Source organism: Crassostrea angulata, chromosome 3 (assembly GCF_025612915.1).
Source record: "Crassostrea angulata isolate pt1a10 chromosome 3, ASM2561291v2, whole genome shotgun sequence".
NCBI lineage: Eukaryota > Metazoa > Mollusca > Bivalvia > Ostreida > Ostreidae > Magallana > Magallana angulata.
Window position 1 is genome coordinate 29466171 of NC_069113.1, and position 15301 is coordinate 29481471.

The 15301-nt window shown below is 34.4% G+C and overlaps 1 protein-coding gene across 1 annotated transcript; it reads left to right on the forward strand.

The window, feature by feature from the left end:
* The first annotated feature begins 922 nt into the window (after positions 1-922).
* Positions 923-9122, forward strand: LOC128175471 (cell division control protein 42 homolog). The gene is made up of 4 exons (XM_052841100.1): positions 923-1227; positions 6687-6745; positions 6848-7039; positions 7336-9122. The coding sequence occupies exons 1-4, from the start codon at positions 1062-1064 to the stop codon at positions 7540-7542; spliced, it is 624 nt and encodes a 207-aa protein (XP_052697060.1). The 5' UTR covers positions 923-1061; the 3' UTR covers positions 7543-9122.
* Positions 9123-15301: the final 6179 nt, after the last annotated feature.

Genomic DNA, 15301 nt, shown 5'->3' on the forward strand with positions numbered 1-15301 from the left:
TTTGGCTGGATATATTGCTAGATATACGGGCAAAACAAAGGCTAATGGCAACTTCTTATCATTAATTACTATTATAAAGTGTTTTCCTGAAAATTCAATTTCATAAAGTAACGCAAAATGAAAACTGTTCAAGTCCAGTTTCAATCTGACGGGAAAACGGTACCATAAAAATAACGATCATATTATTTGTTAAATAACATATTTCCACAATTCTTTTTCCTTTTTCATTAATAAGTATATTGACATTTACCTCTAGTGCATTTTTGAAATTAATCCGCCCCAAAATATTCGGTCAGAAGTGATAGAGGGCGCTTGATTCGATACTGGAAAACGTATTCTAAACTAGGAAAATGGAAGGGGTGTTGAAATTACTATCTCCGTAATTCATGCTTTATATTTTCGGAAGTTTGATACTACAGTTAAGAAGGACAAAGAAACGTGATTTAAACAAAAAATAAAAACATTTGGAATTCCGATAATAATAGCCGCATGCACGACGAAACCGCATACTGGTTTATTACCGGTAAAACGACTGTATATTTCACAAAGCATAAGTTGGTTATTACATGTATATATATTAGAAAACGGAACACATTCGCTGTCAACCACACGTTCGTTTTGTCTTTGAATAAAATTAAAGAGTGTTAATAATATGATGTGCATTCACTCAGCAACGAGAATGCTCATTGAACATGTGATAGTATGTGAGATTTGAACCTATTTCTGCACATGTGAACACGAACTGAAGTATCCCTGTTTACGGAGTTTGTCCTTATTACAAATTGCTCATTGTTTCTAGGTCCTCAGCATCAGACATTCATTCATAAACTAATATTTTGACGCAATCTTTGGGTGACCTCTCCAATGTATACGCTGTATAGATATAATGTATCTATTTTCCTGGTTATAAGTGCGCTCACATTACACACAACAGGATATAGGGATCTCCTCACTTCCTGATCGTAAACTTGCCCTTCTGAATTGAAACAAAAAATTGTACCTTGACATGGACACATGCACATTGAGATTGTCCCGATGATGTGAAGGGCGTGGAGATTATCATGAACGCTCGGGGCTCGTCCGCCAAGTACCAGGTCCTTGAATCCTCCAGTCTAAAATGCTGCATCGTAGGAGACACCAAGTCGGGCAAGACGGCTCTGGCATACCGCTTGCAAGCCCAAGAATTTAGGGGAGACTACTCGGCTACCTCTTTTGATAATTATTCCGGTAAGATAATTACATGTAGTTTTAATCATAAAGTGACCTGATTCCCTCCATATATTGCCTACCATACCAGTCGCTATTGCTTATCCAGCAAAAAAAAAATGAATGTTTGTTTCCGCATTGTACGGGTGTTATTAGACATAATGCGCCATTACTAGCAACTAGTGAACAAACACAACAGGAAAAATAAGCACTTTGCGAGTAAATGGTTATCTCGTGGCTTCTATATGTTTGGATACGTCAATACTCCTTTCTTGTACAAATCCACTGTCACAAACGAGTTTCTTTATCTTATCTTATCGAGATAAGTCTGATTAAATCCGGCCTTTTTGTTGATTTCAATATTTTATATTTAAAAAAAAAACATTAATGCGTTATGATAACATTTTAGACAAAAAATTATCAAAATGTAACTATTTCATGGTATATTCAGACAGATGGTGTAATACAAAGGCTTGGGACACAGTACTAATCAATGGTATACACAGCGATTGAACCGAATGACCCCCAACCCCATTCATTGTATGCACATGTAAATACTAATTGATTACACATGGATTTATCCGTGTTAGTGAAAAAAACTCGGTTTGGTTTTGCATTAAAAATTTAGAATTAAGAAGAGTATTGATATCTCTAGCTTTCAGAATAGCTATTTATCCCAAAGGACTCATCAAATGTTTGAATTATTTTATTGTTTTCAGAACGGTTGAAATTGTATAATGATTTATAAAGATGCTTTATGTCCTGTAACGTACATTACCCTTCTTGTAGGAGAAATATTCGTAAAGGGAATAGTTGCAAAAGCCATTCAATCAATCAAAGTCCACCATAACGCCTTAAATGTTGATAACAGATACTAAGCCTCGCTATCTGCATTCATTTTATTCTAATGCGTCGTCTAATGTGCATGCCTCTCCAACAGAGAAGCTGATTTTCGCCAGAAACAGCAGTAGCGCTTCCTTTGGGCAGTTTGATAAGGAAAAAAAATCAGTATCAAAATTTGTAGATTTTCATGGTTAGATGGTGTACTCAAGCAGATCAAATTAAACTTGTATTCAGATGCATTGTATGTTTAACATTGGCATTCAAAGTGCACCTTGTTTCAATGAAATTTAAAGCACTTAAATCATTGACTTAGTATGTCTTTTTTCTATTTTGGAAACTACTGTTGTTATATAATCCTGAATATGTAAATAAACCGTCCTAAAGAAAACAAGAGGTAAGTCACCCAGGGGTGGAGGGGGACAACCGGAAACATCGACATTCTACTGAATAATTAGATGCCCATGGGCCACATCGCTCGCTTGTCTGACAAAAAATATCTTGCTTCGATCCTATTTGTTGACAAGCTTAAATGAATTTGTACCATCAACAATACGTTTTAATACATCCATTGTTTTTACCACTTATGAAACTAGAGGTACTGTGAGCAAGCTCACAATTGATACCCCCCGCTAAAAAAAAAATCATAACGCGTGTATTTTTGCTATTATAGAAAATATTGGATGAATCTATTTCACTGTCCATTTTCTATAAATAACAACTCCTTTATTTTTGAAAACTGTTAATTTTTAGCTTCTAAAATTTCAATTAATACAAGACATGACACAGACAGAATTCAGCTTTTTTGAAACAATGACCTTGAACTATCTCAATTGACCTTGGGTCAAGGTCATGACACACCCTTTAATCATAAGCAATCTTTGTGTGAAGTAAGAACTTCCAATGTTTCCCCATAAGAAAGATATGGACCGGACACGGATTTTGCACTTTTTCTGCCAGTGACCTTGACCTTGCCCAAATGACCTTGGGTCAAGGTCATGACACTCCCTTAGGTCATAAGCAATCTTTGTGTGAAGTAAGAACTTCCAATGTTTCTCCATAAGAAAGATATGGACCGGACACAAATTTTGCACTTTCTCTGCCAGTGACCTTGACCTTGCCCAAATGACCTTGGGTCAAGGTCATGACACACCCTTAGGTCATAAGCAATCTTTGTGTGAAGTAAGAACTTCCAATGTTTCTCCATAAGAAAGATATGGACTGGACACGATTGCATAGACAGACGGACAGACGGACAGACAGACGGACGGACGGACAAGGTGATTCCTATATACCCCCCCTAACTTTGTTTGCGGGGGGTATAATGATAACTTTATATCTCGAATAAGTGAACGAAAAGTACTAGTAGTTTTTAGCATTCCAGCTGAAATACACAATATATCGGTATTATTTAAGGTGGTATGTGACATCTGTTGATAATAATGTGGATTAAAGTACATTATAATTGGAATACTTCCACCGGTTTAGAATTTTTAAATTTTACAATATTTCACAAACACAAAAAATAGCTTTTGAAAATATTTGGAGAGGTACAAAATGTAAAACCTTATAGGGATTCGAACTCATGACTTACAGGTTCATAGTAAAGCCTCTCACCCACTGTGCTACGCTGTTAGGTGGCGAAATTGGGAAAGAAACTAGTTATATGTATTGTTTATTTAGATAACAATAAAAACTTCAAAAGTAATTTTTGCGCATATCAATATAAAAATATAATGAAAAAAGCCTTACGGACTCCTTTTTAAGACTGGAGTCCTTGTGTGACCAAGAGATATATTCATGCCTTATTACATTAACACTATTTGCATTTTTCATTAAACTTCAGTGATAATTTATGAAATGTACAAGTTGAAGAAAATAGTGGTTTCCAATAATTTTTCTAATCCTGGCTTTAAATCACTACCACACACACCCACACACAGACGCTAAGAGTAATACTAGATGTATAGGTGTGTATTATACGTTGCAGGCTTTGGAATAAACGCCGTCGGAACACTGCTAAATAATGCGATTGAAGACACTTATAGGTATCTCACTCGTTTAGGTTCAATGCTGACATCGCCAAAGAAAGATTATTATTCCATAACTGTACATTCAATTTCAAAAATCAATTTCTATATCAAATGAGTAATTATTTACTATCCAGCTGAATGATATCTATAAAGGAAAATGATAAACATCATTAATATTTTTTAATCCAATATCCTGTACACTCGACTTAACTTTCAATACAGGAAAACAGTTAATTTGTAGTATCGGTAGATCAAGTTTGACCAAAGAAACCGAAGTAATTTACTCTGATCATAATCATCGTAAAGCCATACACATATTAAGAGAGAAACTCTGGAAACATTTTTGTATCAATTTCACATTTGAAGCATCTCTCTTAAATTGATATCATTGATCAACAATTTTATTACATATATGAGAGTGTGATTAAGACATAAGACAAACTTAATTAAATTTATAAACTAGATATTCCCAATACGGTACATTTCTATATTTTTGCAACAAAACAAAGACATGTGACTTATATTAGTTTCTTTTCTATCGTTACAAAATTTACATTAATTATACAACTATCAATTTTGATTTTAATTTGTGTTTAAGATTCGTTTACAGATAGTATTTTATAAAGGTTTTATACTGTTGTCTTTCACAAAACTTTCGATTTCGAAGAATCAAAATTATTGTCATGTACATACTGTAAACCACCTTTTATTCGCGTGCGAGCAATTTTCGCGAGGTTAGTGAGAGCCTTGTCGTCGCGAATACTTCTCACCGCGAACCAATTCTTTGTCTATAGTTTTCTAACAATACAGGTCTGGATAAGGCTTGGTCGCGAACATTACTCGACGCGAATCAGTTTATATGCAGTTGATCGCGAAATAAAGTCGCCGCGAATAAAAATTGGTTTACAGTATATTGTATCTCAGAAATGGGAAGATTTGTAAAGGCAATGTAACCATTGTTCTGGGGGAGTCAGACTTTCAAAAGGACCCATATATATTCTGGTTCCTTGGTGAAAAGATTGCTTGAAAATTCTTAGCTTGCTTTAATACATTTATCAGTTTCATGTATATAATTACAATCTTCAGGATAATATTGTTGTTCTTTACTTGGTCAGTCAGGCAACCCTTCATAAAACATCTCAAATTCTTTAAACTCGGAACTAATGACACACGCGGAAGAAGCCATGATGATTTCTTAATACAAATATTAAATTATAGAATTATTTATTGATTATTAAGGCCTCCCTATAGATTGACAAAATTATTACTACATTGATTTAAAACCAAAGGTGACCTCTGGTCTCCTTATGGATATTCCAATTAAGGTGACACCTCCCTATAGCGGCTGACTCTGCAGAAGAAAAAAGAAAGTAGATTCACATTCTTATCTTCCCTGGTAAAATAGTTCCAGAAGTGCTCATTGATACACATATTTTGGAGAACTATTTTCGGGTGAGCCCAGGTTCTAGTTGAGCGCACGATTTATACTTCTCCATCTTTAATCGTAATGTTGCAGAAAATTATGTAAATATAAGCAATATAAGGTATCATTCCGTGAATAATACGAGGTGATAATAATGGTCGGTCGGTGCGTGATCAAATCTATCATAAAGCTCTTAGTTGATTCTTTATTCCTTAAATATAAAAAGTACGATTTATATAGCCATGTTTCTGTAATTGATTGGATTATGATGCAGAATGATTAACCATCGACGTCATGGAGCCAAAAAAAGTCCAAATAAAGCAAATATCAGCTCTACTTCTCTTAATTCATTAAAAGGTCAACGTCTGTTATCTGACTTAAAATAAAGTATAACTTGATTAACTTCATATTCTTCCATACAACGTTAACTTAAATGTACACAAAGCATTACAGGGAGGGAGGGAAAAGCCCGATCCTCTTTTCACGCAATGTATAGAAGAAAGCATGAGAAGAGCGTGAATTTCAAGGTGTTTTGATTTCAGAATTTATTACATTGTCTTTATCGCTGTCTATGGAACCTAATGCACAACACCGAATCATTAATCCCTGCACGTAGATGGATTCCTTTTGCTTTATGTCCTTTTCACAGCTGATCACGCGTTATTCCGTAATGTCCTGGTCATCTATCGATTCTCTCAACCAATAGTGCTCCAAATAAGCTGTTAAGAAAAATTATTACTTTTGGAAACTAGTGTTGACAAACGACAATTTTACGACGGAACTCTGATAGAACTGTGTGTGGTACGATAGAAGGTGTTAAATTGATTCCAACCTCGCTCGCCACCAGTTCATTATTCTGACACTACTGCTTTCTGCTTTGCTCTTCCTTCTCAACTCCGTTATGCAACATACAAGTCTGAATTTTTCACCAACCTCCCTCCCCCTTCTCTCCGATTATTTTTTAATCTGTTACGAAAGTCTTATTAATAAGTGCTTATCCATGCGTGTTTAAAGTTTACCGTATAAATTTCTTCACTTTACATTTCCGAGGGGTGGGGAGTCAAACTCCAGTCTTTCGAACCCCATCTAGATCCGCGCATGGACGTATTTTATAAACGAGCGGTTGGAATTGCTGTATTATCCGAGCATTTCAATCTGACGCCTGTTTTTATCTTATGTTTTAGTCACTTCTCTTGTTGACGGTACACCATATCATCTGAGTTTATTTGACACAGCTGGAAACGTAAGTCAATAAGAACAAAACATAAATCAGTTATATGGTTCCACGGTGATAATACACTTAGTCGCCCTGCTAATTGATGTTTTGTTTCCGACTTTATGACAGCATGAGATGGTACAGCTACGCTCTCTGTCTTACGACAAGTCTGATGTTGTCTTAGTTTGCTTTTCTGTGGCGGATCCAGCGATGTTTGTGAATGTGGAGAAGTTCTGGGTCAATGAGATCCGCTCCTATCTTCCTCGTACACCGTTTCTTCTGGTTGGTACACATTTGGATGTAAAGGACCAACGGACAAGTGTAAGTCGATTAATTATCAACAACAACAAAGAGTTCTCATTAAATCCTTTCGAAAGCTGTTCTACTTCATCGCCAAAAAAATTTCAAAGATAAATTAGAAAAAAATGAGTCATTTTTATATTATACTCCTAATGGTGTAAGGTGACGCGTTGCAAAATAGTGTAGAGTCATGTATTGGATTTTCATGTTTTCACTCCAAGTTTTTCTCATTAAGTGTATTTTATTTGCTATCATTCATAATTTTTGAAATCTTTAAGTATAAAGTAAATTGTTGTAAACTGTTGGTTTGTTTTCAGATAGCAGAAGAAAGTGTAGTTGTGGCAGATATTGTGATTCCTAGCACAAGAGTGTCGGACATGGCGTCACGGATTGGCGCCACGGGCTATGTGGAGTGCTCGTCCAAAACGGGCGACGGGATAGAAGAACTAGTCAAAGAACTCGTGGTCGCTGCTCACTTCCGGCCAAAAGAAAATAAGTCTAGTGAATGCTGCTTTATAGTGTGAATACATTATTGCGACGTTAATCATTTACTGATGGCCAATTGTAAATAAAACTAATTTATGTGACAAACTTTCCTACTCTGTTTCCCTCATATGAGGATTATTTCAGAACATACAACTATACATACATGCAACACATAATTTTAAGTCAAAGCATAAATATTTACATATATACACAAAAGAAAAAAAAATTCCAAAAAAGCAAAACAAAAGAAAAGACAAAACAATAAAAAAGACAAAAAAGGGGCATACCGGGGGGGGGGGGGGGCACGAACAAACACAGGTTATGCCGCTAACACTTGCTTAGGTTGAGCTTTGAGGGTACGATTATAGCGTGTAGCAATGTCTCGGATGTATCTGAAGTTAAATATATATACGGAGTGCACGTAGAATGAAGTTATAAACCAAAGACATATATACATCTTTGATCCTCGCTTGCCTTAAGTCATTGGCAGTGTTGGATGCCACATGATAAGCCGAGTAACAGATATAAGCAAAAACCTGCGATGAATACACAGTTCGGCAGAAGAGCTTTGAGAGGTTTTGATTAGCGATAATGTGACCGTCAGTCCCTGAACGTAAAGTAATGAGTCCATTTAGAAATTTGCACTTCAAATTAGGCGACGCGATGAATGTTATAAAACATCTCGTCAAGATATTCACCACAGTGATGATTAGGTATAGATTAGTCTTCTGTTCAACTGTACATATTTATGTGTCGTTCTTCAATGGCTTCTACAGATGATTTGATCATATTGGATTTAAAAGACCTTTCTATGAAATATTAATTCTAAACCAGATACAACTAACATATTCTAGCCCATATTATTCTTTCTTTTAATCAATTTTTTATGACATTAACGAAAATATGTCAAAAAGTCAAACAGCTTATCGTCGCCTTTTACTTGGGAAAATTGAAATTCGGAAATTCTTGGAACCTTGTACAATTTTTCAATATTATTACCCGGTATCTTTTATGTCGGTTGAAATATTTTCAATATTTTGTTTCTAAATGCCAGCTGCTTATTTTAACCCAACAAGAAAGAGGGAACTTTTCAATGAGAAAATATTTTAAATTAAAAAAAATTCTATCCATTGAACATTTCAATGTAGGTATTTTTGAAAATCAGTTATAAGTAAGTGAAATATACTGCAAAAACATAGAATAGACATATCATTTTGTAAATTTAGAGTTTACTGGGTGAGCGTAAATACAAAATTCAAAACATTACACATATAAGTCAATACATATTACATTAAATCCCTCTTATTCACCCTGGATTGGAGTTGAACACTAGACCCTTACACGGAAGTCACTCTCCTGGCTGTGGTCTTGGTGCGTACCTTTCGGACATCTAGGGGAGCCAAAATCTTGCCGTTGATGACAAGCGGAAACTGTAGACAGGTGGTTACGGTCTTTGAGAGAGAAGTGAAATGTGAATATACTTCGTTGATTGGGAAGGATCATTGCTATACACATTGTATTCGAAATAAACATTCTAAAGCACTGCTTTTGCAGTAACTATCTAAGTAATAAATACTTGCCCAAATAGTTACAGTAAATACGTGACAAGGAAACTGTACTCTGGTGTATGTGTTTTTATTTTCATTTTTTTAGTATACTTTACACTGTACATTAACTTATGATAGTGTGCTGAATAAAATACATAAATTAATTAGTATGGATAAGATAACATTGTAGGTGAATATTAAGAACTGACTTCTCTTAAATTGCTTGCTGCTTTAGACATTCTACGAACTATGCAGACGTCAAATGTAAAGGGACAACTCGCTATATTAAAAATGTACATGTAAGTTTGGAGGTTTGTGTTTGTTAGCTGAAGAAATACCCGAGAGTTTCCTTACTTCTCAATAGAATAGCACCGTTCGAAACATTTATTAAGCACAAGAATATGCAATAAGTGTTATTCATTACCCCAAAATATCACCAATATAGTCATCAGTTAAAGAAACATTCATGAAGAAGTAACAGTTTAATAACAAGTTTAGAAATATGAGATAATGTAATCTTGAACATTTATTGACACAAAAAATGAAAAATCAGTGAGAAAACGATTTTATAGTGTAGACCCAGATGATGATGAAGAGAGAGATAAATCTTTGTGATCAGCATTTGTGTTAACAAAAGCTCTATCGCGTGCTCTGCTCATCAAATTGAGGGGTCTAATTATCTACATTGTCATTTATCTATAATAGAGCAACATTAAGTTTCTGACAATCAGAAAGTAGAAAAAGTGTCGTGAGAGGGTCGGAACAGTCGGCGGCACTGTGATAGAAATCTTATTGATGTAGCATAGAAGGGCAATTTTCTGAAGTTTGCACGAGATAGCGATTCATGTTTGTCTCCTTTGTATCAGGCATTTTAATTCTTGTTAAAATTGATTGGATCTATCGTGTCAATCATTGGAACTATAATTAAACAACCGCATTTACTATCATTTTATATTTTTTATCGGAAAAAATGGCTTTCCTCACTACCTTAAGAGACACTATATGATAACAAAGGCCACTCAAAACTTATCGTGTTTTGATGACGTGGAATTAATTTATAATTTGATATTACAGCGGCGGGGAAAGTTGTGAACCAATTTTCACCCGCCCGCAAAAATCCACCAAGTGATAATATTTAGAGGAATGTATTGAGGAAATACGATGGCAAAAAAAAGAGAAGTAAAGTGAATCAATAGAGTAAAAGCACGACAATTCCTAGCCTCACCGATACATATACCAGTAGTTATTCATAACAGTAAGTTAGTTAATAAGTTAGTTAGTAAATTGGTTAGTTAATTAGTTAATTAGTAAGTAATCGTTTCTTTACATATTTTTCTCATTTTTGGGGAATGCACGATGCATGCTTTGTGTATAACTGTAAATAAGGTTATTTTAAAACTTAATTTAAAAAAAAAAAACTAAAATGGAATTAATATTATTAAATATGAATATGATAAATGTGATCTGATGATTGGTGTTCAATTTGTAAATTTTGAAAGAGTTGTATCCCAAAAAGCAACCAATCAGAATCATCCAATAAAACCTCCACACACAAAAAACCCCAAAACAAAACAAAATAAAAACAGATACCAAGTGCACAAGAGTAAGAAGTAAAGTTGATAATGAGAGAAAATGATGTTATCCTTATGTAATGTTCTGGAGGGTAGAAAAACATCAGTGTTTTGTATTTGATTCGGAATGCAGTTTCATGTCCGGTTCGGAATGTAGTCAAGAAGAAACCCATTTATTGCCATCTTAATAAAATGCTTTTTTTATGGTTTGTGCGAGTATGATGGTAGCAAACAATGCAGAAAAATAGCGCATTAGCGAGTTATGTAAATTGGTTCTGCAATAGTTGCTACCTCGATACATATATGTCATATATCATATTGACGTCAGTCTGCAGTCACTGCTTCCTATCAAGTTTGGATCGATCTTGAAAATATCCAGTGACCAACGGAAGATCAGACAATGTACACATTATACATGTATATATGCATGTACACGTGGCTAATAAATTCTGTTACTAGATGAACTTTACTTTGTTGAATAATGCGCTTAAACACAGTTTTTCAAAGTTCAGTGATCACATTTATTCATACGCGGTCAAACTGGTTGAAACTGCAGCCAGGCAAATGTTGCAGCAACTTTTTTTTAAAGTGGAGAGACAAGACTATACATATACACACACATTTTTGGGAGTTGATTTTAATCAACTCTCCTATGCAGTTACTCTGGCAAACCGAAAGTGAAACAGTGTTTGGACCTAAGCACAAATCATCACCGCTGACAAGACTTAGTTCTTGAAAATAATAGAAAAATTCGATGTAATGTATGCTGAAGCATTGTTTTTCAAGAAAACTTATCTATAAACACTTTGAAAATAGCCAGATTTTATATAATACGAACAATTTAGACATTTTTGTAGTCTCATGTGTTCCTACGCCAGAGTTTAATATAGTCTCTTTCAACCAAACGCTCGGCTATCTCCGTAAATCTCCGACAAGCAGAGAGGCTTGTGGAAGATTAACGGAGACAGCCGAGCGTCTGGTTGATCGAGACTAGAGTTCGATATCAATAGTGCTTGGATCCATACAAGTTTTAGAATTGTTTCGATTACTAATACATAGCTTGAAATCTATCTTTAAATATTACACAACATGATTCATATGGGGACTTCTCGAAATTCCTGTCGGAAAAGTCTAAAAATTCATATTTAAAAAAGTGCATAATTCAAATACAGACTATAGAAACTAATTGCCATGCAAGATAAGTTGATTTTAAAATAAATGATAATTGATAAAATCAACTCCCGTCAGTACTCCAGTTCTTTGTTAATATACGCATTGCAAAACCCCACACCCCCTAAATCCATGGGGAGGGTTGGGGAAGGGAGTCCTCATTAGTTCTGATAGTTTATTCAGAATTAACAATATTCACGATTTCATATTTATAGACTCGTACTATCTCAAAAAAGAGAAGGGAACAGAACGCTTGAATACTTTAGGCGAATAATGCCAAATAGGTGGAAGGTCAGCCCCCCCCCCCCCCCTCCTCCCCCCTGCTTCTTGCCTGAAGTACATGAAGTTAGATCTGGCGTCGGGGTTTTTTGTATGAAGACGATCGAATTTATTAATAGGGAGAAAATATTTCTTTCCTTTCTATTCATTTTGCAGGCAACTGATGCGGTAACAGACACGAACGCCATATATTTCGAAATTTTTTAAAAACCATTTTAAAAATACATTCAAATTAGTAAAGCTATTCGTATATTATCATTTTTTAACCAACAAATTATTTTATTATTAATTATTACAAAATAAAGAAAACCTTGGAAAGGGTGGAAAATTTTGACAATTTTTTGAATAAACATTCAGAGGTCACTAGCATTAGAAGTGGGTCATTGACCTAGTTATTTGAAAGTGAAAAATAGCATTACAATAGTAGGGTTACAATGTACAAGTAGTTTTTCGTTCCTATCAGTGGAATTGTTTCGCCTCTGAGTAAACGTAATCTTTAAATCAAAACCAATTAATATCCCAAGAACAATAAAAACCATTACAACCCCCCCCCCCCCAAAAAAAAAAAAGAAAAGAAAAAAAAGAAAACATCGTGGATCTAAGATAAAATAATTCCAAAATATTAGAATTGAGAACAATTGCATTTATGATTAAGCCTGGGTTGGGTGACAATTTTTGCTTAAATGTCTAGGAAAATAACTTGATTTGAAGGGATACAACAATTAATAATATTTTTAAGGTATAGTGGGTCTTCTTTCCACGTTTTTGTGGATTGAAATCGGTTTGTTTTCCATTTGACCTTATTTAGACTATGAGAAAAATATAGAGCACAGACCCACTCTATAAAAGAAAAGACATCGAAGTTCTAAAAAATGATACTAGGTGGAGGTTTTGATATGCATACCCAGTTTGAATCAATACATTTCAAGTATTGAAAATATTTAAAGGTTACAAATCGATGATAATTATGTTAGACTTTGTTTTTCAATGGTTTGTTAAAAAATATCAGATCTGTTGATATTTCAATTTTTCAGTATCTCATCCGTTTGTGTATAGGCATTTCACACGCCTTATCCACCCATCCTTTTTAACCATGAAATCAACAATCTTTGTTTTTATTGATGTGCAAAAGGAAAAATTTCATTAATGCATATAGCACGTATATTTCTATATATGCAGTTACAATTTGTTTGCTTGTAATTTAAAAGTCAAATCTTTACATTCAATTCACTGTGTTCATTTTTGATATTTCTAAAATAAGGTCAAATCAAGATTGAGAAAGCAGATCTGTCTAAATTTGATTGATGCAGGTTTCAAAAGGCTGGTTAAAAAAGTGTAGTGTAGTGAACAGACACACAATCCTAGTATTTCAACATATTGGAATGATTTTGGACGAAAGAACTTGGAAGTTCTGCAGTAGGATACAAAAATTTTTAATAAAATACCCTGAAAATATTACTTGGCGCCTTCCCCACCTGCATGTTGTTGAAGTGTTTGGGCTTTTCCAATGATATCTGAACTCCCATGTTACTAGAGGTAGTTTCTCAAAATCACTGTCTTCCGTGCAATACTTTTGGTTATCAAAATTGATTTTAATTAAACGTAACAAGTCTTTGAATACACGATGACCTACTTTCACTGCTTCAAAAATTACGACCCCGCGCTACACCGATCACAGCCTCCTTATGTGCGATTCTACACGGTGAAGAAGAACGCATTTTACTTTTCAAAAACCAGAACCATCTAAAAGAACACGTCATTACTAAATGAATTTGAACTTAACATTGACAAAAAAAATTTCAGATATTAACCCCATGGATTCGAAAACATTGATTACATAATTAACAGCGTTGATTTTTTTTTTCAAAACTGATATTAAATAAAGAGCCGTATACTGACTTCTTTCAGACACCTTTTTTCTATTTTAATGCTTCTCCGTTCAGTTTCATTCGTTGACATTTAGTAAGAGAATAAAGAAGTGTTTGATTTGTAACACTGTGAGAAGTCAAAAACTCCAATTCTATATATAAACGCATTAATTGATCAAAAACATGTAAAATTAAATGTTGTTCAAATCTGTACTGCATTTAAGTTATTTAATATGATAACGCTGTGGTTTTCTACTGAGTATTAAAGTATAAGTCCCCGGATGTTTCGTGTAATTCTGATGCAGATAAATGAAGCAATGTTTCACCGTTTTATCATGTCATCAATGTGCAGCAAGACCCGTTTGTTGTATAAAGAAAATTGATTTTTCATCACAGTTCACCAGAGACACAAGTCAATTTCCGGCACCATCAACTAATTTAATTCTAACAGTAATTATTCGCTGTATTGCCGAGTTACATCAACGATTTTGGCAAGCCAAAATGCCAGGTTTTAGCAGACAGACATATTGTATGTCAACAGAAAATGTTTGTGAATACATTGCCCAGATACCGGGCCATGTAAAAAAGCACGTGATCTTTCTGAACCGACATTAGTAAAAGACAATTTAATCCGAATTCATACTCTTCCAGAATAGACCTTTTTATATTTCGAAGATTAGATGCTGCACTGTTACTAGGTCCCATAGTTCGTCAAAGATTTGTTACAGATATCGAGAGATGTCAATTCTTAAAGTTCATTTCAGTGCAGTAATATGTACTGCCATTATTTAAAGGACCACACAGCTATCTTTTCAACTTTCAGAGAAAGCAAATGCCAAACGCTTTGATATATTTAATAATTCTTTTGAACACCTCTCTCCACGAAGTACTTCCCACTGTTTCTAGAAGCAATGGGCTTTTTCTCTCAATGTCCAGGCCTGTATAGAAACTAATTAGACTGTTCGATACCTGTGGCGACTTTGTGATGAGTGGCAGCATGAAGCATGCCTCTCTACCTACAGAATGCTAGTGTCGACTCAATTACAACACCACACATGGCAAAATGATAAAACTTTCTTCTTAATTGAATTAATGTAAAGCTACGAAAATCGACATTCATTTCTTTATTTGATTACTTGTACTGAATATGTACATGTATATGCATCTAAATTAATAGTTTTTGTTAGTGTTTGATAGATCATTGTTTCTTCCAAAATATCGATAAATCGTTGTGACTTTTGTGTTGTTCAACCGTGATAAAATTCTGAGCAGACTGCATTTAAACTGAAGTTTTATTAATGTTCTTGTTTTTATTATTCTAAATCCAAAATCATGCACGAAAGCAGGACTGGCTTTCACAAA

What these genes read in the sequence shown, in the direction of transcription:
- LOC128175471 (XM_052841100.1), top strand. Translation starts at nt 1,062, where the DNA reads ATGAACGCTCGGGGCTCGTCCGCCAAGTACCAGGTCCTTGAATCCTCC. An exon ending in CTCTTTTGATAATTATTCCG is followed by an intron (nt 1,228 to 6,686) that starts GTAAGATAATTA and finishes CTTATGTTTTAG; the next exon opens with TCACTTCTCTTGTTGACGGT. An exon ending in TATTTGACACAGCTGGAAAC is followed by an intron (nt 6,746 to 6,847) that starts GTAAGTCAATAA and finishes ACTTTATGACAG; the next exon opens with CATGAGATGGTACAGCTACG.